This window comes from Xenopus laevis, chromosome 2L (assembly GCF_017654675.1).
Source record: "Xenopus laevis strain J_2021 chromosome 2L, Xenopus_laevis_v10.1, whole genome shotgun sequence".
Classification (NCBI taxonomy): domain Eukaryota; kingdom Metazoa; phylum Chordata; class Amphibia; order Anura; family Pipidae; genus Xenopus; species Xenopus laevis.
In genome coordinates this window covers 86338744-86363611 of record NC_054373.1, presented here as the reverse complement: position 1 = coordinate 86363611, position 24868 = coordinate 86338744, and the positions used below count along the sequence as shown (strand labels likewise).

Sequence of the window (24868 nt, the reverse complement as noted above, 5' to 3'; positions counted from 1 at the left end):
CTTAATTTGCATATGCCAATTAGGGACGGGCAGGGAAATTGCGTGACTTTTTGTCAGAAAACAAGGAAGTAAAAAATGTTTTCCCCTTCCCACTCCAAATTTGCATATGCAAATTAGGTTTCAGATTCGCTTCATTATTCGGCCGAATCTTTCGCGAAGGATTCGGGGGTTTGGCCGAATCCAAAAAAGTGGATTCCGTGCATCCCTAGTGAAATTGCTTGCATTTGGCAGGAGGGATAACAGCAGGTGCCATAGATGCCAGACAGGCAGTGGGCTTTCTACATATGTCCTGGCATTGCCCTCAAATCCAGCACTTCTGAAAAACTGTCACATCATACCTCTCAGACACCGGGATCTGCCTCCCCTCCTAACCCCCCAATGCTGCTTGCTTGGGGCCCTGGATGGGGCAAGTTTCAGAGCCTACATATTAGAGCGCTTTTGTACTGTGTGAAAAAGTGTATTGTTCTGAGGTGGATGGGCCCTAAAACACCTATGCAAAAGATGTGGCAAAAAATTGTATAAATGGTAGTCTCCCAATGATCAAGCTCACTTAAATGTAAATGTTGAAATATACAGGGTACTATACTGTATGTTAGACATCTGATCTGTCTGGCAGAACTAACACAGAAACCCCCAGACAGGACTACACCTTCACCTCCACCCCTCCTTTCTATTCTCTACTTTCTTAACCTATAAAAACCAATAAAAAAATGTTAATCCTGTTCTGATCAATGTACCTGCACCCAGAAACATTGCCTCTGCTTGGGTGCAGACAGACACAGTGGATTTGGGCACTAAAAGGCAAGATTTTGCTTTTCATGACGAATTCCACAGCATCTGGCTGCACCTGAGCAGAGGCAATGTTTCTGGGTGCAGACAGTACTGCAGTGGATGAGCGGATTCTCATTCTGCCTTTCTCTGCAGGCCAAGATTCGCATAGTGTGGCACTGGCCTTACTATTCGGATTGGCACAGGGCTGGGAGGCTAGTATCCCTCAAATGCAGGCTGTCCAGAAAATTCCAGTTAGCAGAATTTATGGGAAGAAGTCTCTAATTCCAGGGTGACTGTTACCAGAGATTAAATATCTTACCTTTTAAGTAGTTCATTTTAGAGCATAGTTGGAAGGCTTTTTATACCAATTGTCATCTCTGGCAAGGTTATTAGGTCTATAAACTTCAACAGAACATTTGCCCTGGTTACCATGAAATGATTCAACATTTGTTCTTATTGCCTATGACGATGGTATTAGATTTTCACATTTAAAGCACAGAAAATAAATCTTTCCATCTATTGGTTTTCTGCCAACCAGCAATGGTGTCAAGTTCTTTTGCTTTGCACCTTCTGCACTGGGGCTGAAGTCTCAAATCTATCAAATAATATTATAACACAGCAAAACACAGAGCTCTTTTGGCTGTAAGTGCATAAAGAGTTAAGAGCAGGTACAAGAGCTGTAAGAGAGGTAGGAGTTGTATTACTAAACTGGTTGATGTATCTAATCTCTCTGCATTGTTTGTATCATTAGTATTGTCGCTCTGTTGCACTGACGCCTAATTAAGAACAATGTGCCTTACATTGCATCATTTTTTTTTTAAATTGTTTTTCCTCGTAAATCTCCATTAACGATAATGATTTTGTTTGGTCTCAACTGGTCTCATTTTCCCTGCTCATTAAGGGTCTTCTTTCAAATACCCACCCAAACTGCTGATGTGAACTCAATACAATTAGCTTCATCTCTGTTTATCATTACGTGCCTATTATTAATTTATTCACAGCACACAAAGAGCTACAGTTATGTGGGGCAAATTGGTTTTACTGTATTATAGGTCGCATTTGCTGTCCTTTTGGCTGTGAAGGAACATGACTCATAAATACTTCTTCTTAATAATATTAAACTTGGCTACATAAAATAAATGAATTGACTTTAATCATTTCTTAACATACCATGCATTAAAACTAAACAGAATAAGCAAAAATATCAAATAGACCATGAAAGACTTTCTAGGGATTTGCTCATACATTAATTTGAATCAGTGACTGGCTCTTTTACACTGCTTCACACTGATTCACTGTAAGGGCTTCTTTGTACTACAGTAGCTTTTTGCAAGGGAAAAATTAAGACGATAAACAAACAGAAAATAGGCAATGTTCTATCTGTGCAGAAGATGGCAAATCATCCACAAATTCATCGACCTAACTCTACGACAAAGCTTTTTAATACCTTAGGGCATAGCCTTGTATACTGTGCGAAAATAAGACTTTGCAATTCTCAGTGACATGCTGAACCAGAAATAAATTGTTTTTCATTTTAAAAATTCTGCTTTTGTCAGACACAGTGGAGTGCTCATTTGGTCACCAAAATGGGGTATCTTTGCCAGATTGAAGAGCAGACTATCTGAATGCTTTGGCAAATGCTTGGATTACTGTGGAGGCCTTTAAAATCCTGTCCATCATGGACCATATTCATAGACCAATGAGATTAAACATTTATGGCAAGCACAATATCTAAATGCACTCCAATCAGTTAGGAAATTGAGGTGGCATAACTGAAATAATCCTCTATGAATTGCATTTAATTGGTACCCAAATTCTCCTTGTGTATGGGTATTTTAATTAAGATGCACACTTCTACCAAGTCTTAGCTGACATTTAGCCATGGACCAAACCTGTCTGTCTAATGATATTTTTCAATAGAGACTTAGTTGCTGGGACACATGACCACAATGGAAACACACCTCTACATGAAACAGTTCACTGCCATGATTAACGATTTGACCAATATAAAAGGTGCTGTAATAATAGCAGTCTACTGTAAAATGTATATTCAAATAATAATTGTAGAGTCTATATTAGCTTTGAGGTGATTCTAATGCTGATTGCAGACTATGCCTTCCCTATAAATGCAGGTGTTCTTGTTGCCCTTTATCATCTAGCAGGTGGTCAAAGCCAGAAGACCTAGTATGGACTAACTTTTTGAGCATAAATGATCATCAAAAAAATAGTAATATTCCATTATGTCATACTTTTAGGTGTTGGTTAGTAAGTGTGGCAGATGAGAAAAAAAATCCAGATTTTACTGACATCAAAAATCTTATCTGTCTATTGACACAAAATATTGAACATTTTGAAGTATAACTTTTTATAAAATTTTATAAATACTTCTGGAGATTGTTTTACTAAACTAGACATGCTGAGTGCCATTTCAGAATAGTGATGTAACTTTTGGGGGCCAGGGCCCCTCAGCATGCAAAATCACAGGCCACCCATGCCCTTCCTCGTAGGCCCCCTGCTCCACTAGATTCCATCGCCCTCTCTATAGTTACGCCACTGTTTCTGAACCATGACATTTCGTATTTTGTATTGTTGATCCCCCTCTATCATTGTAAGGCTGTCATGTTTCCACCTTGCAACATGTGGCATTTCTGTAAAATCCATATATGTTTGTGGAGTGGATCTTTTGAAATAATCTTTTTGATATGGGCATTATGCAAGGGATTTTCCCACTCAAGCATTCACCTAACAAATATAGACAGGAAAATCCTTCCCAATGATAATCCCCTCTAGATTTAATGAGCATCAACACATAAATAAAAACATATGGTATCTTCAATACAAGAAAGAAAAAAACTGTGGGCAGTCCAGCTGCTGAAGCTTTACCCACTTACAGTAACTTGAAATGTGAATATTTATTTATTGTATACAGCAAAAAAAAATGTTAGCACTATTATGCTATAGAGTTAAAAGTAGGAATGTAAGTAAGCATATTAAAGTGTGCACATGAAGCTGGGGATATAAATAAAAGATGTTCTGCTCTCACATACTGAAGAACAGAGGTTCACACTTAATTAGTAAGACTGTAAGGTTCAAGTGAGCTACTGAGACTCTGCTTTCACTCCTTGCCTTAAATTTTCAGATATCCATGACTTGAATCAATTTCTGGCAGCCTGAGATGCCGGAGCAAAAAACAGAGGAACTGTAGGGACCACATAAACTAAATCTGTAATTTAAATACAATGTGTCAGCACCATTTTAACTGAGGGAATGAAATATAGAGAATTAAAGACAGGAGATAGACGAGAGGGAAAAAGAGGTTAAGCTGGTGACAGACAGGGGGAAATGTGCTTGAATGGAGATAAGATTGATCAAACAGGGAAGAGTGTATATGCGACATCCTAATCTATATGACCAGTTTTACTTTTCACTGTTATTGGAACCTGCACTGGGGCTATGCAAGGGTTCCAGGGCCCAAAGGACATCACATGTATTTTTTTTTATTTTGTTATGTTGCTTGTCAAATACTGACTTGCAGACAAAAGTTATTTGAAAACATATTGAAGATTCAGAAATGTACAAAAAACTGGAATTATAAGGTCATGCAGCTGTTTAGTTTGCAAGAGATTTTACATGAAGTAGGCTGAAGCCCTGTCATAAGGAACAAACCTATACACTCATTCTAGTTTTGCTAATTTCCTATGAACACAACCCTTACTCTGTTGTCACTTTAAACAGGTAAAATGTAGTAAGTATTGGCCAGATACTTCTGATACCTATGGAGACATTCGAGTCACGTTGCTGAACACTGAGACACTAGCGGAGTATTCTGTGAGGACACTAACCTTAGAAAGGGTAAGACATTGAGTAAATGTTTGTTTTGTATACTATATGGCTGACTCTAATGTTTTTTGGGAAAACTGAGCAAATACTAAAGAAGATTGAAAAAGGCAAAAAAGTGAAATTCCAGCTAGATGCTCTTGTTGCTGTCTTTAGGTGCTATTTCAGATCTTAATCAGGCAAGGTAAGGAACTTGGCACCTCCAACTCCCATCTGTTAACTTGCTGATTTTCATAAAATATAAATGTGATTGTGCAAATTGGCTGATGATAATGATGGTTGTAAATATTTATAGATATAAAATTGTTTATACAATATTTGTCACCGGTACACATTACTGAATTAAGTGAATTATTTGTTCTGTATTTTTTTTTTGTGCACTGCCTTTGCAGACATTCCACATTAGAGCTCTTATCGTAAAGGAGAATGAAAGGCTAAAATAAAGTAAGCTTTATCAGACAGATCTATATAAACACACCAGTAAACCCTCAAAGTAGTGCTGCTCTGAGTCCTCTGTCAAAAGAAACACAGCATTTCTTTCCTTCTATTGTGTAAACGTGGGCTTCTGTATCAGTCTTCCTGTTTTCAGCATAAACCTCCAGGGCTAGGGCTTGAGCATGCTCAGTTTGTTCCTCTCCCTTTTACCCCCTCCCTCTCTGCTGTAATCTGAGCCTAGAGCTGTCAGTGAGCAGGGAGAGACTCAGGCAGGAAGTGATGTCACAACAAGATAATGTGGCAGCTGCTATCCTAAACAAACAGAGAGCTTCTAAAGCTGTTTACTCAGGTATGGTAAAGCATTCTACAGAATAAATATAGTGTCATATATTGCACTATTGTGGCTAATCTATTGGCAATAAACTGTTTCAGTAGCTTTCCTTCTCCTTTAACACATAACTTATGGAATTCACTGGAGGTTTTTCAGCCATCTAGAAAGCAGTGTTCTAGTGTCAAAAAGCCTTATTTCCATTTCAAACTTCTCTTTACAACATGGGTTGCACTTCTGCTATTGTAGATTATATGTAAGTTTAGGATACAAGGAAAGGGGTCATTTGGTGTTGGTGTGTCTAGTTGCTGCTGACTAGTAAGACCACCGAATGCAGAAGGTATTTCAAGAGCATCTGTTATTGAAAGAAGCATGCACTGACACTTTAGTTGATGTCTGATATTTATTTTTCAAAAATAGGTTTAATTATTATTTTTATTTCTATAGTGTTTTTTAGATTTACATGGATTATTATTGTGCTTCCTCAGGCTAACATTTTTATCTTACTTTAATCAACCATGCTGTTTGTCAGTAGTATATTGCAAATTGCTGATTCATGGAACATCTGCTTGTTAGTGTAAGAATATTAGGAATCATTCATCAAGGAGGCAAAATGGCAGAAATATGAAGAAAAAATTACAGAATAAGGAATTAGCCAACTGCCCCCTAAATATTTAAACTTATTTCTGCCACATCACTTTCATGAACTGACAGCTGGAGCTTATGCCTGAGGGTTAGTGCTGAGTAATAATAATATTAGAATTATTATTAGAATTATTGGTATTGTATCAACAAGTACGGTGTGAGAATAAAGATAGATACTAGCACATGCATGTGACTTAAGGTTAGGTGTAAGTATGTTTTTTTTTATTTGCACTGTTTCCTATGGATACTTTCTATTTATGGCTCTGTATGGTTCATTTATTTGGAGTAAAATGCCTTTCTTTAGTACTCATTTAAAGAGCATTCTGTGCTCCCATAACAAAATAGTAAGTTTTAGCAAGGGGGATCTACTAACCCTGCACTTATTTTTCAGCGAGGTTACACAGTCAGGCACGAGGTGAAGCAATTCCACTTCCTTTCATGGCCAGATCATGGAGTTCCATACCATTCTACTGGGCTTCTTGCCTTTATCCGCAGAGTCAAGTCCTCTACTCCTCCTGATGCAGGCCCTGTTGTGGTGCATTGCAGGTGAGTGATAATGTATATCAATGTTATCTTCACAGCAGAAATGTTATTATGTTTATCCATTCTGTTGCTTGATAATGACTTGTTTGTCATGTTTCTGTAGTGCTGGCGCTGGTAGAACTGGATGTTACATTGTATTAGATGTGATGCTGGACATGGCTGAGTGTGAAGGGGTTGTGGATATTTACAACTGTGTAAAAACTCTTTGCTCCAGGAGAATTAACATGGTGCAGACACAGGTATGGTGTGCAAAAGCATGGATTGTGGTTTAGTTGAAAAAAGTTTCTAACATAACTAATGTATATGTGACCTTTAATACCCTTTAGGAACAATATGTCTTCATTCATGATGCTATCCTAGAGGCCTGTTTGTGTGGAGATACAGCTATCCTTGCATGTGACTTCATGCAAACATATAAGGAAATGCTACAGATAGACACGCAAAGTAATTCTACACATCTACGGGATGAATTCCAGGTATGACAATAATCTAAGACTGATCACACTGGTGTGACACCAAATATTCCAGTTTTCCTAACAGTTTGTGTTGTTTTTTCTGGAATAACTCTTCCATCTTCCAACCCAAACCATCTTTCTTTCTCACTTATAAAACTCTGCTTAGTTTGTTGTTGTTCTTTTGTTGAAGATTAGCACACAACACTCGTCATTACAATTGCATGCTTTTCTCTATACACTGCCTCCCTATTTCTAGTGAATTGTTGCTCCTTCACTGCATTAAGTACAGACACACAATTCTGCTATGTTTATATGACACACACTTTTTCTCCATCCTTTCTAGACCCTTAACTCAGTGACTGCGCAGCTTGGTGTAGAAGAGTGCAGCATAGCTCTTTTGCCACACAATCGAGACAAGAACCGCAGTATGGATGTGCTACCCCCAGACCGTGCCCTTCCTTTACTGCTATCTGCTCATGGAGAAGATACCAGCAATTATATTAATGCCGTCCTGACAGATGTATGTTAATATTGTAAATAAGTTTTTCTTTAAATTTACTGAAGATATGACCAGATACTTTCCCTGCTTATCCATTCAGTCTTAATATTATATCTCAGATTTTAGGATTTTAGATTTTTTTCACTTTTAGTCTACTGATCAAGCTTCCCAGGCTTACATAGTCACACTTCTGTGTATTAACTTGTATCTTGCCTTTTCTGCCACAGCTAATATGGTTTGAAAATTGTTTCTGCAGAGCTATACACGGAGTTCAAATGTGATCATAACTGTGCACCCCCTGCAGAACACAATCACCGACTTCTGGAGACTGGTGTATGATTACGGTTGCAGCACTGTTGTCATGTTAAATCAGCTTAACCAATCCAATTCTGCTTGGGTAAGGGCTTCCCAGGTTCCACTCTGTGTAGCTGTTAACACAATCCTTTCTCAAGACATGACATAGAACAGTCACTCTATTATATTATCAAGTAAACACAGAGGCTAAAAAGGTTATTTTGCTGTGTTCAACTCCAAAACATTCATTCTGTTGTTTCTAACTCTCATTTGCATTCAGGCAATAATATATTCTTTAACGCAGCCATCTATGATACTGAACCTCATAAACAATTGGGTCAAATAGCCAAGTATAAGAAATGGGCATAGCTATTTGTTTCCCCCGAATTCATTGATTTTCCTAGCATTGCAGCCTCAATGTGCCCACCTCTAAATATAAAGCAAAGCTATGATGCAGGAAAAAAATACTGCACCCGTTTGTAAAACATGGCACATTCATGTTATTTTGGACATTGATATTCACTTACGTGTCATTTGATTGCAGCAATTCAGGTGTTGAAAAAACAGGGGAAAATGCAGCACACAAGTCTGAGACTTTACAGCTAATCAATTGCAGCTAGAAAAGCCAAGTTTCTCTTGTGCTGATTCTTGTGCCAAATTAACGAATAATAGCCACAATGTAATTACTGACATTAGACAAAGTAAATGTATTCACATTAAATACTAAACAGGAAAGATGCAAACATTTTCTCTGTGACTTTATTAAAGCACACAAAATTTGCAAGAACAAATAGCCCGACTTTTTAGGGATTATGTGTCAAAACTGTGACGAATCCGAAAATACTCCTAAACTAAAACCTGTTGAAATCATGTAAATGTCAATGGCAGATGTCCCTTTTACAATTTGAAGATGTTTCGTGCCTTCATGATCTTCTAGATTTTCTGGCTGGTTTTCGTTCGATAATCAAAAAAAAAGTTGTGTTTATCAAATCGAGAAAATATAATTTTTTAAGCATCAAATTAAAAAAGTTGCAACGTTTTGACGCAACTTTTCTCCGCACGTGCTTTTTTCATTCATATTTATTGGTAAATTAAGGGTATTCAGGTTGGAGAGTTTAGTCAAAACATTTTTTTTAATACAGTGAGAAAAAGTCGAGTTTTAGTGAATACTCCCTTGGTCTTTTTAAGTCTTATTACACACCTGAGTATATATGGTCACCTTGCCCGACAGTTTGGGCTGAGCATTTTGCAAGTTGTGTTTTTCTGGCATCAATTTGAAAAGGTATTGTTTTGCTGGTTTTGTCACAATTTTTTCCCGCTATGTGTTTTTTTTGTTCAGATTTATTAATTAAGAGGTTTCGAGCTTGGGCAGGCCCGGATTCGTGGTGAGGCCGCATAGGCCCGGGCCTAGGGCAGCGTCAATTACAGGGCAGCATGCCGCCCAGCCAAATAAGCAATTCTCTTGCCAGAGCACTAGCGCCAAATGGCTAGTGCTCCAGCATGAAGCCGACAGGATGCGAATGTGCGTTATCTTTCGAGAGGGAGGGGGCTTCGGAGGACGCCGGCTTCCGGGCGCCCTCAGGGCAAATCCGGCCCTGGGCTTGGGAGTTTGGTCGAAGTCAAGTTTTAGTAAATACCCCTTTTGTCTATTTAAGTATTACTACCCGGCCATCTGAGTATGCATGGTCACCATGGCAGACAATTTGGGCTGAGCATTTTGTAATTACATCGGATTCCAGTAGGAATTTTCAGCTACCTTCCACTCATGTTAAGAACTGCTCAGTCCAAACCAAATCTGTAAATTGTAAATCTGTAATTGTCTCCTCCATTGCACTTTGCACATTCATTAAATACCAGTTTCTGTAGGCAACCCGTGCCAATGTCTTCCTGCTGTATGTAATACCTCTTTTTATTACACAGCCCTGTCTTCAATATTGGCCGGACAGTGGGATATCCCGATATGGGCCCATGGAAGTGCAGTTTGTATCAGGGTCAGTGGAAGAGGATGTAGTGACTCGTGTATTCCGTGTACAAAATATCACAAGGGTAAGTGCTTGACCAGGTAGCCTAAATTACATGTACATGGTCCATGACAGCCAGCAGGCAAATATTATTTCTGTCTAGTAATATTTATTAGATTTCCTTAAACTGATACTACAGCTGTTTCAAATCATTTTTGATTGTTGGTATTGTTTGTACAGTTTATGTTCAGACTGAGCTCCCAGATTTGCAGTGGTGGGGTAAAGATTATTTATAGACCACAAGTAGAGGTTAGAAATTGATTCAGACTCTTTTGCAGGTGTGGCATAGGATAACTTACCTGCACTCTGATGCTGAACGTAGAGGAAAGAGAGGGCAGTGCCAGATTAATGAAAACCCCTAATTTGTATTTTTTTCATTTTTGATGTTTCCTACTGATTGCTACAGGATGAGCACCTTATGGTGAAACATTTCCAGTACCTTCGTTGGTCTCCATACAGAGATACACCAGACAGCAAGAGATCTTTCCTAAAACTCCTATCTTTAGTAGAGCAGTGGCAGGAACAAAATAGAGAGCACAGGACACTAGTACATTGCTTGTAAGTATTGGTATTTATATGATCAATAGTTTAATCAAAATAATTGTATACATGTAGATCAGAAGGGAATCAAAGGATATGAAGAAATGATAGAAAAAAACCCTATGATACATATTTAAAGAATGGATAAATTGGGAATGGCATATTGCTTCTACAACGCAGAAACTATGTTTGATATATGGCAGATAAAATTATTATACTGGATTAGATGTATGGTTCTAATGCAAGGGTCAGATATGATTTTAAAGCATGTGGCAGTGAGCAGTAGAAATTTCCTTTATAGCACCTTAACAGTTTCATATACTAGGTCCAGACATAAAAGCTTTATATATGAAACTGTAAGCACTCGTGCCCTTATGTTTAACTCTTAAATAAATGTTCTATGTGACTGCAGTGAATTAGCTTATACACGCATAGTATTAAGACCCATAGCATTTACAGACTGTATAGGACAATAGTTGATAACTATTATAGCCACTAACATAACTCTAAAAGAAAACATGCCTCACATCACTAGTAGTAAAATGCTTTTTAAATCATTAAGTGATTGTTTGCCTATAATTACCATATGCACACCCAGTCATCAATTGAGGGATTGCTAATTACAGCACATAATAAGGTATATGCAGAAGAGACAAGTTACATAGCATATTGTAAATGTACTTTTAATTACAGGAAAACTGATATAAGTAGTCACAAGCTTATAGAATTTCAGCAGTATGCGGTAAATGCTGCCATGGAGGCGTACTGCAGGAAAAAATATTCCATTGTACTGAATTAAAGCACTGCTTAGTGTGCTCAAATGCCAGCAAAGGGTCAGTTAGAATATAGTGAAAAATAATACAGGTTAACATAATAAGAGCAAACAAACCTGTATTGCTGTCAAACATGTTTAACAAGAAAAATTCACCTGTAATGAAATGGAAATCATATTGATTTAAACAAGCACACAATCGTTTGCATGCATTTAATCATCTCTGTATTTCATAGGAATGGTGGTGGACGGAGTGGAACTTTCTGCGCCTGTGCAATGATACATGACATGATCCGATGTCATAGTGTCATGGATGTGTTCTATGCTGTGAAAACTCTGAGAAATATCAAACCAAATATGGTGGAGACCCTGGTGAGAGAAACTGTAGGCTGTGCACTCTCAACACTCACATATACAGTAGGGAATTGTTTGTGTGTATGTACAGTATATGTACAGTACATTCATAATATAGTCAATGGAAACGAAGAGTGTAATAAATAAATAAAAATAAATAAATATATAGGTGCTTAAGCTAAATTGTCACTTTAAAAGATGTAACAGGAAGGAGCTCCCAACCCAAATAAATCTAGGGGGAAAGAATCTTGTCCCTCCTTTAGGTTTACACATGTGGAAATGACACTATACTTGCTTACTGCACATACTGTCACTAACTCGGTGAATGATGTATGGCGACAAAGACTGACAAATAGAATACATCTATACAATCCAACAGTACAGGAAGGACATTACTAACTATATTTATCTCTTTATAGGACCAATACCGGTTTTGCTATGAAATTGCTCTGGAATACCAGGATTTCCATGAAAACAGATAGCACTAATCAATGACACATTAGAGAGATCATCCTTTTATTTTGCTCTATGGCTAAACGGAATGTGCCATATTGTGATATCGTCTTGTTGTCATGCCAAAAACAAAAGGGACTTAGGTCTTGATTCCTTTCTTGATGCAAATAAAAAGGGCTTTTTGAGTATCCATTATAGAAGAACCCTTGGGTCCCAACCAAAAAGGGCATGCAACGAAGTTTAAACAGTCCAAGAGTTAAAGGGGATGTTCACTTTGTCAGGATGGGAACAGAAAATCCGGCTGCTGCTGCCTTCCAAGCGGACTTTAATATAACAAAAGATTTGACTGTAAATGTACTTTATACAAAAGTGATACAAGTCCCTACTCTGCGCCTCTCTCATTTATAAATATATATATTATATAACCATATAATATAATGGTCATCAGGACAGTGAGGATTGGTGACCCTCTTGTTGAAACAGTGCCGCAAGAATGAATAGAGACCAGTGTGCCCATCTGACAGATGAAGAGCTCTGAAACAGCAATTTTTTAACTTGACAAATTGATAAAATGGTTTCAATGGAAAGTTCAGTTCATTTCAACTCGCTTTACACAAGGTGAACTTTCCCTTTAAAATTCATACTAATCTATTTGTATATATTTATATCTGTAAATAAAAAGAATCAATGAGAAACACCTAACAAGCAAATCATATTACTTAAGGGTGAGCCACATTCAAATAAGCAGAACTGCAGATCCAACAGCTGTAGATTCATTTAAATTTTTAGGGCTGGATAGATTAAGCTGGGGGGGGGGTGCTAACAGCCTCCTTGCCAAAGGTTATCTAGGTAGGTAGAAATTCCAGGTGATTGTTGATAGTGAGCTGAATAATCGGTTGTTGCCAAAGGTTCCACCACTCCTTGTCAAGTTATGTGAATATTCCGAGAGGTGGATAGTTCACCTTTAGTGCCATTAGACACAGTGCATGCATCACTTGTGTCAACTTATCTTTATACATGGAACAGTGTGCTCACCACAAATTAATGGGGCTTTAGTTCAGCGGGATATACAGGGCCTTTTACATCATAGAACTTCTATCCTAACTATGTGTTATATCTAAGAGTGCAACATGCAGTGCTCTTTGTAGAGAAGGGAAATAGTCTACTTGTATGTTAAACTGATGTCCCCTGTTAACTGTAATCCCATACATCCAGTATATATTGAGATTGCTTTTCTTTTGTCTGTACATAGAGTAAATGATGTTTCAACCCCATAAGTGATGGCGGGGTTTTTAATGATTTTATTGTAATTCAATAAACCTGCTTGTTTTTCTTAGTTTTCCTTCTTATCTTATCTCTTTATGAAAACGAGGGACTTGCTTCCCATTTTATTTCAATAAGTGACCAACACACCCAAGGAAACGACTAATTTGAACATGCATTTATTTGGAGAGCAACTAATTTAACTGACTTTGAATACTAGCGCACATCCCTATGAAACATTTTAACAGTACAGGTATGGGATCCGTTATCCAGAAACCCGTTATCCAGTAAGCTCCGAATTATGGAAAGGCTGCCCCCCATAAACTCCATTTTAAAAAAAAATAATTAGAATTTTTAAAAACTATTTCCTTTTTCTCTGTAATAATAAAACAGTACCTTGTACTAAGATCTAATTAATCATTATCGGAAGCAAAATCAGTTTATTGGATTTATTTAGGGGCCGATTCACTAAGCTCGAGTGAAGGATTCGAATGAAAAAAATTCTAATTTCGAAGTATTTTTTTGGTACTTCGACCATCGAATTGGTTAAATTCGTTTGAATTCGAACGAATCGAACGAAAAATCGTTCGACTATTCGACCATTCGATAGTCGAAGTACTTTCCCTTTAAAAAAAACTTCGACCCCCTACTTCGGCAGGTAAAACCTACCGAAGTCAATGTTAGCCTATGGGGAAGGTCCCCATAGGTTTGCTAACCTTTTTTTGATCGAAGGATTTTCCTTCGATCGTTGGATTAAAATCCTTCGAATCGTTCGATTCGAAGGATTTAATCGATCGAAGGATTAGCGCTAAATCCTTCGATATTCGAAGTCGAAGGATTTCAATTCGAGGGTCGAATTTCGAAGTATTTTTAACTTCGAAATTCGACCCTTAATGAATCTGCCCCTTAATGTTTAGATGATTTTCTAGTAGACTAAGGGCAGTGGACGACAGGGATATCTGTCATTGCGATTATTTATGCACGATTGTGAGTGACAAATTTCCCGATAATTCGTCTCTATTGGAAATAACTGAAATTGCTGGCAGTAAAGCCAACATATTGCCAAGTCACCTGAAGTTGCCTAACTTCGGGCTTTGCAATATGTTTTTTTGCACTGACGACCTCTATGTTTGTAGAACATCCCAAAGGATGCAACTATCTAAGTTTTTTTTTTTTGCCAGAAAATACCAATCTCTGAGTTAATGCATGCACATATCAAATTCCCCAAGCCTTGGGCATGCAGAGTAATGTTTATACCGTTCACCGAAGGCATTTCAAAATTACAAATTACAAAATTATTTTTGCTTTACATGTTAATAATAATAATAATAATAATAATAAGAAAATCCTTAGTAATTAAAATAATTGAACATATTGTGGAAACCTTTTGATAAGATAGGGGAAAGCAATGTTCTCTCCTGCTCAGATCCATCCAGTGCTAGAGTATAGAGTTTATTAGAATGCTCCAGAGGAAAAAAGCCATTAGTGTAATAGGCTGAGACAGATAACCCTCCAAAGGAGTCTAGTAGTCCATAAACACAACACTGGTACTATGTACACTTCTTAAAGTGGACCTGTCACCCAGGCACAAAAATCTGTATAATAATAGTCCTTTTCAAATTAAACCTGAAATCCAATTTCTATTTTTTATTAAAGCATTCATAGCTGTTGTAAGCTCATTTAAAAATCTCAGCTGTCAATCAAATATTGTCTGCCTGCCTCTATGCCTAGGCATAGAGGAGGGTCAGACAATATTTGATTGATTGAATTGCTTTCACTTTCCATTCAGCACTTCCTAGATATTACTGCTCTCCACATATTCCCCCGTTCTTTTCACTGTTTAATTGTGTAGCCAGGGCACGGGAATGGACATTAGGTCCCCATTCTGGTGCAAAAACAAGATTCTGAGATGATGCAAGACTTGCCTTAATAACAGTGTCCACAAAATGGCCCCTGCCTGCTTGCTATAATTATGAATTCCCAGACTGAAGGAAACAAGATTAAAATAATTTATATAGTGTCATTAAAGTTCATTTTGCTTGACTAATGTGATAAAATAGGATTTTGAATAATTTTTTTGGGTGACGGGTCCCCTTTAAAAGGGGACACCAAAAAGGTTCCAGGTATGGGCACAAAAAAATGCTTGTGGATGTAAAAAGTCAGCAAATGAGCTATATTGATTCGCATAAATGGAGTTCATTAAAATGAATGCATCAATCACAGTTTACATGAAGTTCATATGTATATCACTACTGTCCACAAGAAAATCAATTCAAATTGATTAGCAAGTTGTTTCTAATTTTGTGCAAAATTCTAACCTTATTGAAATCAATAGGACATCTCTAATGGCAAATAGTACATTTCTAACATTTTAGATTTTGCACTGTTTGGAGCATTAGGTAGCATGCATATTTAGTCTGGATTTTATGTACGAAACCGTACATGTTGTCATATAAAAATTGAGCAGCTGTTCCAAGGGATACAGAAGCAGATGCATTGATCTGATCTGGTGTCTCAAATAGGAACCTATCAAATTTATAGACACTGTAAACCTGGCAGGGAGATAACCTGCAGTTGACAATTTAAATTAGCCAATGAGATAGACATTTGTTGATAAGGCAGATATGGTGAAATGTTATATATTGGGAGAACAGTTACAAGGATTATTAAAGGCAGAGAGGCTTGCTCACTGTTTGTTTCCCTAAGATATTGAATATAGTGCCCTGCATGTAAAACAGTGTGTTGTCTTCTATGTTGTACTAGACCTTAGCATGTAAAAGAATGGATAGGCACATTGCTGAACAGTTGCTACATATTGCTACCAAATGCTAACTAAAATCAATGTTTAGGTAGGAAAAGGCTTTCCATTAACCCAGATATTGCTTCTTTCTTTAATATATAAGTATTTGACTCCCTCTTTCCCAATATGTAAGAGACATTTCTCAAAGAGTAATTACCAAAGGTGCATTAAGAAACCAGGGGTAAATCCCAAGGTATTCATATTTTCTGTAATAAAATGAGTCAGTGGCTATCAATCTTTGCATCAAAAGTCCAGATAGTCTGGGATCTATACAACTGGCAGACAGAGATACATGATTAATTTAAAAAAAAACAAACATGGAAGCAAAGCAGAAAAAAAATTGTCTCTCTACAATTATTATTCTAAATTTTCACTTGTTAACTGTTATTTACACTTCATTCATAAGGTGGAAATACCTCTGATTTGCTTGTGAGAATATGAACAGGGGGAAAGGTCTATGGTATGGAACCCCCAATTATCCCTGTGTTTCTGACTAAGTCATTCTTTTTCTGATTTTAATACCATGGATAGCTTCTGGGAAAAGGTACAGGTTTTTTTTCCATGACATTCAATGAAACAATGACTACATTCATATGCAAGACAAGACTGCACTTGATTAAGCCTACAAACTATTTTGCTTTAATGAGGCAATGGAGACATGCCCTCTTACTCTGCCAGTGGTGCTTGGGTGGGCAGTTTGGTGGCTGTATAGAATATATGATGCAGAACATACTCTTTGGCTAGACACCTCTCTCTTTCATGAAGATATATTTATCAAACGTCTATGATTTTATTTAATGTCTCCCTAATATGTGGTTTTGCTTTCAACTCAAAGGTTTCATTGCCACACCTTCCTTTTATATATCGACTTGGCAGCATGAATCTAATCAGCATTGGTAAGGAAAGCACTAATCCTCGGTATGAACACAATTTTGTGAATAACAGGTATGCTGCACATAATGGCCCATTAAAGGGGAAGCATTGCTAATATACAAATAAATCACTGAACCGCAGGTGATATTTAATAAAACTGTTTCACGTGAAGCCTTCATTATTTTTTCTTATAGTTGTTTATATATTCAACAAATTTATTTATGAGTTCCTCAACCCATATTTTTCCCAGCAGCAAACAACATACTCATGCTGCGACGAGTTGCTGACAGATTCTACCTGTTCTAACTGCCAAACAGCATGGCTGAGTTGTTTGCGTTTAGAAAAAAAATATTGGGTTTCAGGAAGCATCTAACAAAAACAATTTGTATATCAAAAATAGAGAGGGAAAGTTATTTGTGACTAACATCAGTACATATATATATATATATATATATATATATGTATGTATGTATATATATATATATATATATATATATATATATATATATATATATTAAGTTTTTATGATATATATGTATATATATATATATATATTATGTTTTTATGAATGAAAGTTTCCTCTTCATGATTTGTATTTTGTATGCATTCTCTTTAACCAACATTTTGCAATTTTAAGGGAAGCTATACCCTTAAAGTTCTCCAAATATAAATAACAGCCCATATTTAAATCACTTACCTATAAACAAAACTTTTTATGAAACAGGTAACAATATGGGCCACTGGATTGTACCAAAATGAAAAGTGACCAATTTAAGTAATGTTCCACCCTCTGACATTTAAGTTCTCTGATAGGTTACATATGACCTATCCGTTGATCTTTTTCAGACATAAAGGAGTTCATTTATAAACACTGGACATATCTGCACCAGGGCAGTAACCCATGGCAATATGATTTTTGATTTAATTGTTTAACCTGTAGCTGTCTGAAAACAAAAGCTAATCACGGATTGGTTGCTGTGGGTTACTGCCCAGGTACAAGTAATAAAAGCTTCAGCATACTAAAATAAGTTTTCTAAATATATCCAATTAAAAATCCTGGATCAGTTCTGAAATATCATCAATCAGGTTTATCTTCACTATCCCTCTTTTAGCATGTATTTCTTTTCATTCTGTCTTCATGCAGGAGTTGGGTGTCAGCTAATCATTGACAGTTAGATCCAATATATCTTATAGGGGATCCTTTTGCCTAGAAGATGTGTTAGAGCTCACTATATTAAAATCACCAGACATCATTGTCTCTCTACATGCAAGATTTGTGCAAAAGGGAGTTATTTTGTTTGTGCTGGAATCAGTTATTTAAATGAGCTCTAATTCATCTGCTAGGAAAGGAAGCCCCACCCTATAAGATATATTGGATCTAACTGTCAGTGAATATCTGACACCCAACTCCTGCATGAAGACAGAATGAAGAGAAACAAATACTGAGAGAGGGATAGTGAAGATAAACTTGATTATTTCAGAACGATGCAGAAACTGATTACACTGATTATATTTAGAAAGTTTTATATTTCGGTATGATGAAGCTTATATTAAATTTTCATTTTCATGATAGTTCCCCCCTTTAAATAAACCTAACAAGTCTGATTTTGCTTCCAGTAAGGATTAAATATATCTCAGTTTGGATCGAGTACAAGGTACTGTTTTATTATTACAGAAAAAAAAATAATTTTTGGATTTAGAATTTGGTTTATTTGGATCAAATGGAGTCCATGGGAGATGGCCTTGCTGTAATTACTGGTTTCCGGATAACGGATTCCATACCTGTATTTGAAACTTTATTACCCCTAACAGCAATGATAAGTCAATGGCACCAGTGAAATAAAAGGCTCTGAACAGCAAACTCATGGCATTTTATAATGATGAGGATCTTTGTTGACAGGCTTTGGCTGTCACTAAAATAAATACAAAAAGGAACACAGTATTGTACAATGCACCATCTCATTCTACTGTATAACAAGGCTGTCCACCCAGAGGCTCACAGACCATATGTGGTCTTTTATTGAATGTATTGCCTATTGCCACACTTAGGGCATTGTTGATGCAGCTGAATATTTAGAAGACTAAGGACTTCTGGCAACTGTCAGGTCTGACAAAATGGCAGGAGGTGTTATGCAGGCATACAGGATGCAAAAAATACTTTTACTGCAGAAACTTCCTGCATATTAAGTAAACCAATGTAGGGATCAGAAGCAATACACAGCAAAATAGGCGTTATAATGCAGCAGGGGTTAAGGATCAACGATGGAAAATACTATTTATTACTTTCATTTTATTTGATAAGAGCCCACCTCCTTTTACTTTTTATTTACATTCGTAACTATAAATAGATACAAATTTATCAAACGTTCATCTGAGTGGCCACTAGTTACATTGTCTTGTTAATATCACAAATAATCTACACTGGAAATATTGTCTGCAACATGCCTTTTTTTTGGTAAAAGGAAGGTACCAGCTAGTGCTGTATATGTTTAATTAGGGCTAAATTCAATGTGACAATGGAGAGATAATAATTGCATTTATTTTAAGCTGTTTCTGGGACTTTTTTTATTGCATTACCACTTGTGGGTTTTAAGCAAGAGAAAAAGTACAAGGTTATTGATATTAGTACTAACAGTGCACCTTGTATCCAGGTACAGCTCTGGTTATTGTTTTGGAGTCAGGAAAGAATTATTTCAGAAAACAACTTCAGAAAGGTTTTTGACCTTCTTCTGATCACCTGGATGTTAGATAGGATTTATTTAAACAACTTGTTAGACTTTAAAGACTAACGGGGCACTTCTGGTTTTATCATACACTCCACAAAACCTATCAATTTATTTGTAACTTGCTGAATTGAAGTTTTTATTACACAGTTAATGGTAGAAACGGTTGGTTCTTTTTTAAGACATGCCCTGGGTTTCGATGAAAAATCTGATTTATTGTACACTGAACTTAGCAGCTTGTCTCTGGCACAAACATGTATCTGGCTTGTTAGCTGTACAGTAATATATACAATCTGTCCAGCATGTCTTGTTCTTCTTTAGGTGTTAGAAGGGAGTTAAATTCATGTTTAATACTTCTCAGTTGCTCATAATTAGACTGTGTGGGGGTGTGTTGTTGAACATGTAAAAGCTCTTGATATTTGAGTGTAACTATGCTTATTTTTATTAATTTCCCTCTTTATGCCTAATTTTCCCATTATAATGCTCAACAACAGTCTTGAAAGATGCCAAATTTAGAGTCTTTACAGAAAACCTCACACTGTACTAATGATGGCTAATTGAGGTTTCTGTGCAAAGGAACTAAGTACCATTACCAGAGAGGCCTTTTTCTGTGGGCTCAATAGTGCTAAGGATCTTGATTACCCACAACCCATACTGATTGATTTTAGTTAACACATTTACAATGCAGGTAAAGGATCCGTTACCCAGAAAACCATTATACAGAAAGCTCCGAATTACAGAAAGGCCGTCTCCCATAGGCTCCATTTTATCCAAAAAAAATTATTTCCTTTTTTTGTAATAATTAAACAGTAACTTGTACTTGATCCAAACCAAGACATAATTATTCCTAATTGCTGGCGCATAACCAGCCTGTTGGGTTTCGTTAATTTTTAAATCATTTTCTAATAGACTTAAAGTGGACCTGTCACCCAGACACAAAAATCTGTATAATAAAAGTCCTTTTCAAATTAAACATGAAATCCAATTTCTATTTTTTATTAAAGCATTCATAGCTGCTGTAAGCTCACTTAAAAATCTCAGATGTCAATCAACTATTGTCTGCCCCTCCTCTATGCCATGGGCAGACAATTACTTTCACTTTCCATTCAGCACTTCCTAGATGTCACTGCTCTCCACACATTCCCCCGTTCTCTTTACCATTTAATTGTGTAGCCAGGGCATGGGAATGGATATCGGGTCCCCCATTCTGGTGCATAAACAAGATTCTGAGATGATGCAAGGCTTGAATTCCCAGACTGAAGGAAACACAATTCAAAATATTTTTAAACAGTGTAATTAAAGTTAATTTTGCTTGACTAATGTGATAAAATAGGATTTTGAATAATTTTTTTTTGTGACGGGTCCCCTTTAAAGGGGAACTATCGTGAAAATGAATATGTAATATACACTTCATCAAACTTGAATAAGAAACTTTCTAAATACAGTCAATTAATAATTCTGTATTGTTTCTGAAATATTCAAGTTGCTTTTCACTATCACCCTCTCAGGATCTGTTTCTCTTTATTCTGTCTTCAAGCAGGAGTTTGCTGACACATCCAATATATCTTATGGGGGGGGCTTCCTATCCTATCATATTATTAGAGCTAATTTGAATAAATGATTCCAGTACAAACAAAATCTAACGAAATAACTGCTTTTGGCACAAATTCTGCATGTAGAGGGAAAGTATTTCTGGCGATTTTAATAGAGTGAGCTTTAACACATCTTATAGGTAAAAGGAGACCCGCTAAATGATATATTGGATTTAACTGTCATTCAAAAAAATTTCCCAACTCCCAACTCCTGCATGAAGACAGACAGATGCTGAGAGGGGGGTAGTGAAGGGTAACTTGAATATTTCAGAAACGGTTCAGAATTTAAAGGGGCCCCGTCACCCAAAAAAATATTCAAAATCCTAATTATCACATTAGCCAAGCAAAATTAACTATAATTACACCATATAAATTATTTAAATCTTATTTCCTTCAGTCTGGGAATTCATAATTATAGCAAGCAGGCAGGAGCCATTTTGTGGACACTGTTATTAAGGCAAGCCTTGCATCATTTTAGAATCTTGTTTATGCACCAGAATGGGGGACCCAATGTCCATCCCCATGCCCTGGGTGGAGAGCAGTGACATCTAGGAAGTGCTGAATGGAAAGTGAAAGTAAGTGCCTGCCCCACCTCTATACCTAAGGCATAGATGAGGGGCAGACACTATTTGATTGACAGCTGAGATTTTTAAATGTGCTTACAACAGCTATGGATGCTTTAATAAAAAATAGAAATTGAATTTCATGTTTAATAAAATACATTTATTATACAGATTTTTGTGTCTGGGTGACAGGTCCACTTTAATTGATTATATTTAGAAAACACCTTATTTCAGTATGATGAAGCTTATATTACATTTTTGCAATAGTTCCCCTTTTTGGAACATGAACATTTTGGGCCTATACCAGTGTAAATATATGTATATAGCTAAATGTTACATATTTGTAATATATGAAAGACATTTTGAAAATCAAGTTGAATATAAAATGGGCAGTTGATAAGCCACAGGATCCTCAAATTAACTACAATGGTGAGAGACAGCTTTGGAATGTTTAGACCACTGAACAATGATGTGACCCAAAATATACATTTTAAGGTGATCTGATACCTCACCAATGGTTTTGTCGAAATTAAAAATAAATGACTAACATCCCAAAGAAGGGTATCAGGAAAGCTTATCTGTGTGTTGAACAACTTAACTTTTTTGATGGATCTATCTAATAGACTAAGCACTAAATGCTACTTGCTGATTGGTTGCCTTTAGGTGACTAGGCATGTAACAAACTTTGTTCCTTACAGGTATGGGACAAATGTTCCTTTCTTTGTTTTTCTTTCTATTCATTTGTGTGCAGTTTTTAGAAACTGTGGAGCAAATTCACTAAGCAGCGAAAATTCGCTAGTGACGCCTTCACTGCACTTTGCCAGGCGAAGTTTCGCCAGGGCGCCGCTAAGTCACTATAATCCGAAGTTGCGCTCAGGGAGGCGAACGGTAGCCAATTTGCGCTATCGTTAATTCGTCAAGCAAAGCGAAGTTACGCTAGCGATGCCTAATTTGCATACGGCGCCAAGTTAAAGTACAATGGACGTATATGTAGCAGCAAATATATTACACTACACAAGCCTAGGAAAGCTTCATAAAATAAAATAGAGTTGTTATTTTGCCCTACACATGTGCCCACTGTATAGTTTAGGAAAAGACGCCAGCGTTTTTTGGGACTTAGAAAAAATTTCAACTTTTTTTGAAGCAAGCCCTATCTACTCTATTGCATGTCACCTGGTCTCAGATGGCGAAGGCAAGTCTGGCGCAAGAGTTAACGTTCATGAAAATCCGCAAGTTAGTGAATTAGCGTAGTTACGTCCCTTCGCCATAGCGCAACTTCGCCTGGCGTAAGGGTGCGAAGTAGCGCTAGAGTAAGTCCACTTCGCTAGCAAATTTACACCAGCGCCTGTTAGTAAATCGGCAAAGTAACGAAATGACGTCACGCTGGCGAGTTTGCGCTAGCGTTAGCCACTTCGCGCTTTAGTGAATTTGCTCCTAAGTGTGCAGGTCAGACTTAATACAAAATAATGTGTTTTCACGCAAAATTCTTTGTGAACACCCCAATTTGTTGTGTGGGCTGGCCTCAAAATTAGTGTGCACAAGCATGAAAGCACACCAGAATACTGTTATCCAGAATACTTTGGACCTGGGGGATTTTCCAGAGAAACGTAATTTGGATCTTCATACCTTAACTCTACTAGAAAATTATGTAAACATCAAATAAACCCAATAGGCTGCTTTTTCTTCCAATAAGAATTAATTACAGTATATCTTAGTTTGGATCAAGTACAAGTAACTGTTTTATTATTACAGAGAAAAAGGCAATCATGTTTAAAAATTTGTTTTATATGGATAAAATGGAGTCTATGGGAGTAGGCTTTTCCTTAATTCAGAGCTTTCTGGATAATGAGTTTCCCATACCTGTATTATTATTAGCTGCAACTACCTTTTGTCTTCTTGAGCAAACCAAAGAATCAAAGTACATATTTTCTATGATGGACTGTACTGTACCTGGGATTTATCTGGTTAAGTGGAGAATCGGAAAATCTCATGATTTTAAAATCAGAAATGTAAAATGACAATAGACCTTTAATACATTCTGAAGGATTAGAAGAATTGTGTGCTGAGAGAGGAATCACTAACTGGAATATTTTTGCTTTCCCAGTATTTAGGATATCAAGTTCTTTCATCAACCTAGGAACTGTCCATTCTTAGAAAGCACAAGAAGCTTTAGTTGGGGGTACTTAATAAGCTGTTGGGGCGAGTGAATTAATGGATGTCTGTCTGAAGAATTCAGTCTATTAGTTGAATGCTGCCTTAGCTGAAACATGAGCAGAATTTAAAAGGAGAAAGAAACTAGAAAGAGAATAGAAGCCCTAACAACTGTCTGTTTGTAAAATATTGCACATTCATTAGTTCATAAATTACAGGATACTCTATAATTCATAAGCTTCAGTGGTTTACCATGCCAAAGGGTTATCTACAGGTATTTTTTATATTTATTATTTATACTTTTTTCTAGATTTTGGAATGCTTACAGTGAATATTGAAACATTTACACTTATGTTTATTAATACATGAAATTCTCCTTCTCTGTGAATTTCAAAAAGTATAAATGACTCAAAATAGTTAGGACAAAGAATAGGAAACCTATTATGTTCTGGGAGGAAATCTCTATTCAAACAGACACATACATTATTTTACCTCTCCTTGAACTGAAATACAAAATTATTCAAGGAAAACTAATTCCGAATTTACCTTTTGAAAATATGTTTTTCTATTTTCACTGTAATTTGGCTTTTTCAAGCTTCTTTCTTTTCTGTGGTCCTGGTTGTTGGCTTTAATTATAAACAGTAGCTTCTGGTTGCCTGCAGTTTTTTCTCTTGCTTGCACTCTCAGAGGGTTGCAGGGTTGGCATAATTAATATTTTCCTTCAGTACATCCTTTCAGATACCCCACTGCCTTCTACACTGGGTGCAAGCATGGAACAATTTACACAGCTCCAGGAGAACTCAGTACTATTCTATGTAATGTATAGAATTAAATTAAACTAATATTGCATAACAAACATTACCAAAATATGCCCTATATTAATATTAACGTGATTATAACTCTGAAATGATTGTCAGAAAGGATAAGGGTCTCCCCACTTGTTATTTTCAGAAATG

At 36.6% G+C, this 24868-nt stretch overlaps 1 protein-coding gene across 7 annotated transcripts in view; it reads left to right on the top strand.

Annotated features, from left to right (window-relative positions):
* Nucleotides 1-13283, top strand: part of LOC108708221 (receptor-type tyrosine-protein phosphatase U-like) — an 88074-nt gene extending 74791 nt beyond the window's left edge. For all 7 annotated transcript variants that reach the window (XM_041582130.1, XM_041582133.1, XM_041582132.1 and 4 more), the window contains 10 exons: nucleotides 4507-4623; nucleotides 6408-6562; nucleotides 6663-6798; nucleotides 6886-7035; nucleotides 7358-7534; nucleotides 7770-7910; nucleotides 9728-9853; nucleotides 10235-10386; nucleotides 11377-11512; nucleotides 11914-13283. In XM_041582130.1, the coding sequence (XP_041438064.1) occupies nucleotides 4507-4623; nucleotides 6408-6562; nucleotides 6663-6798; nucleotides 6886-7035; nucleotides 7358-7534; nucleotides 7770-7910; nucleotides 9728-9853; nucleotides 10235-10386; nucleotides 11377-11512; nucleotides 11914-11976 (1353 nt within the window). In that variant the 3' untranslated portion in view covers nucleotides 11977-13283. The remainder of the gene's footprint in view (nucleotides 1-4506; nucleotides 4624-6407; nucleotides 6563-6662; nucleotides 6799-6885; nucleotides 7036-7357; nucleotides 7535-7769; nucleotides 7911-9727; nucleotides 9854-10234; nucleotides 10387-11376; nucleotides 11513-11913) is intronic.
* The last annotated feature ends 11585 nt before the right edge of the window (nucleotides 13284-24868 follow it).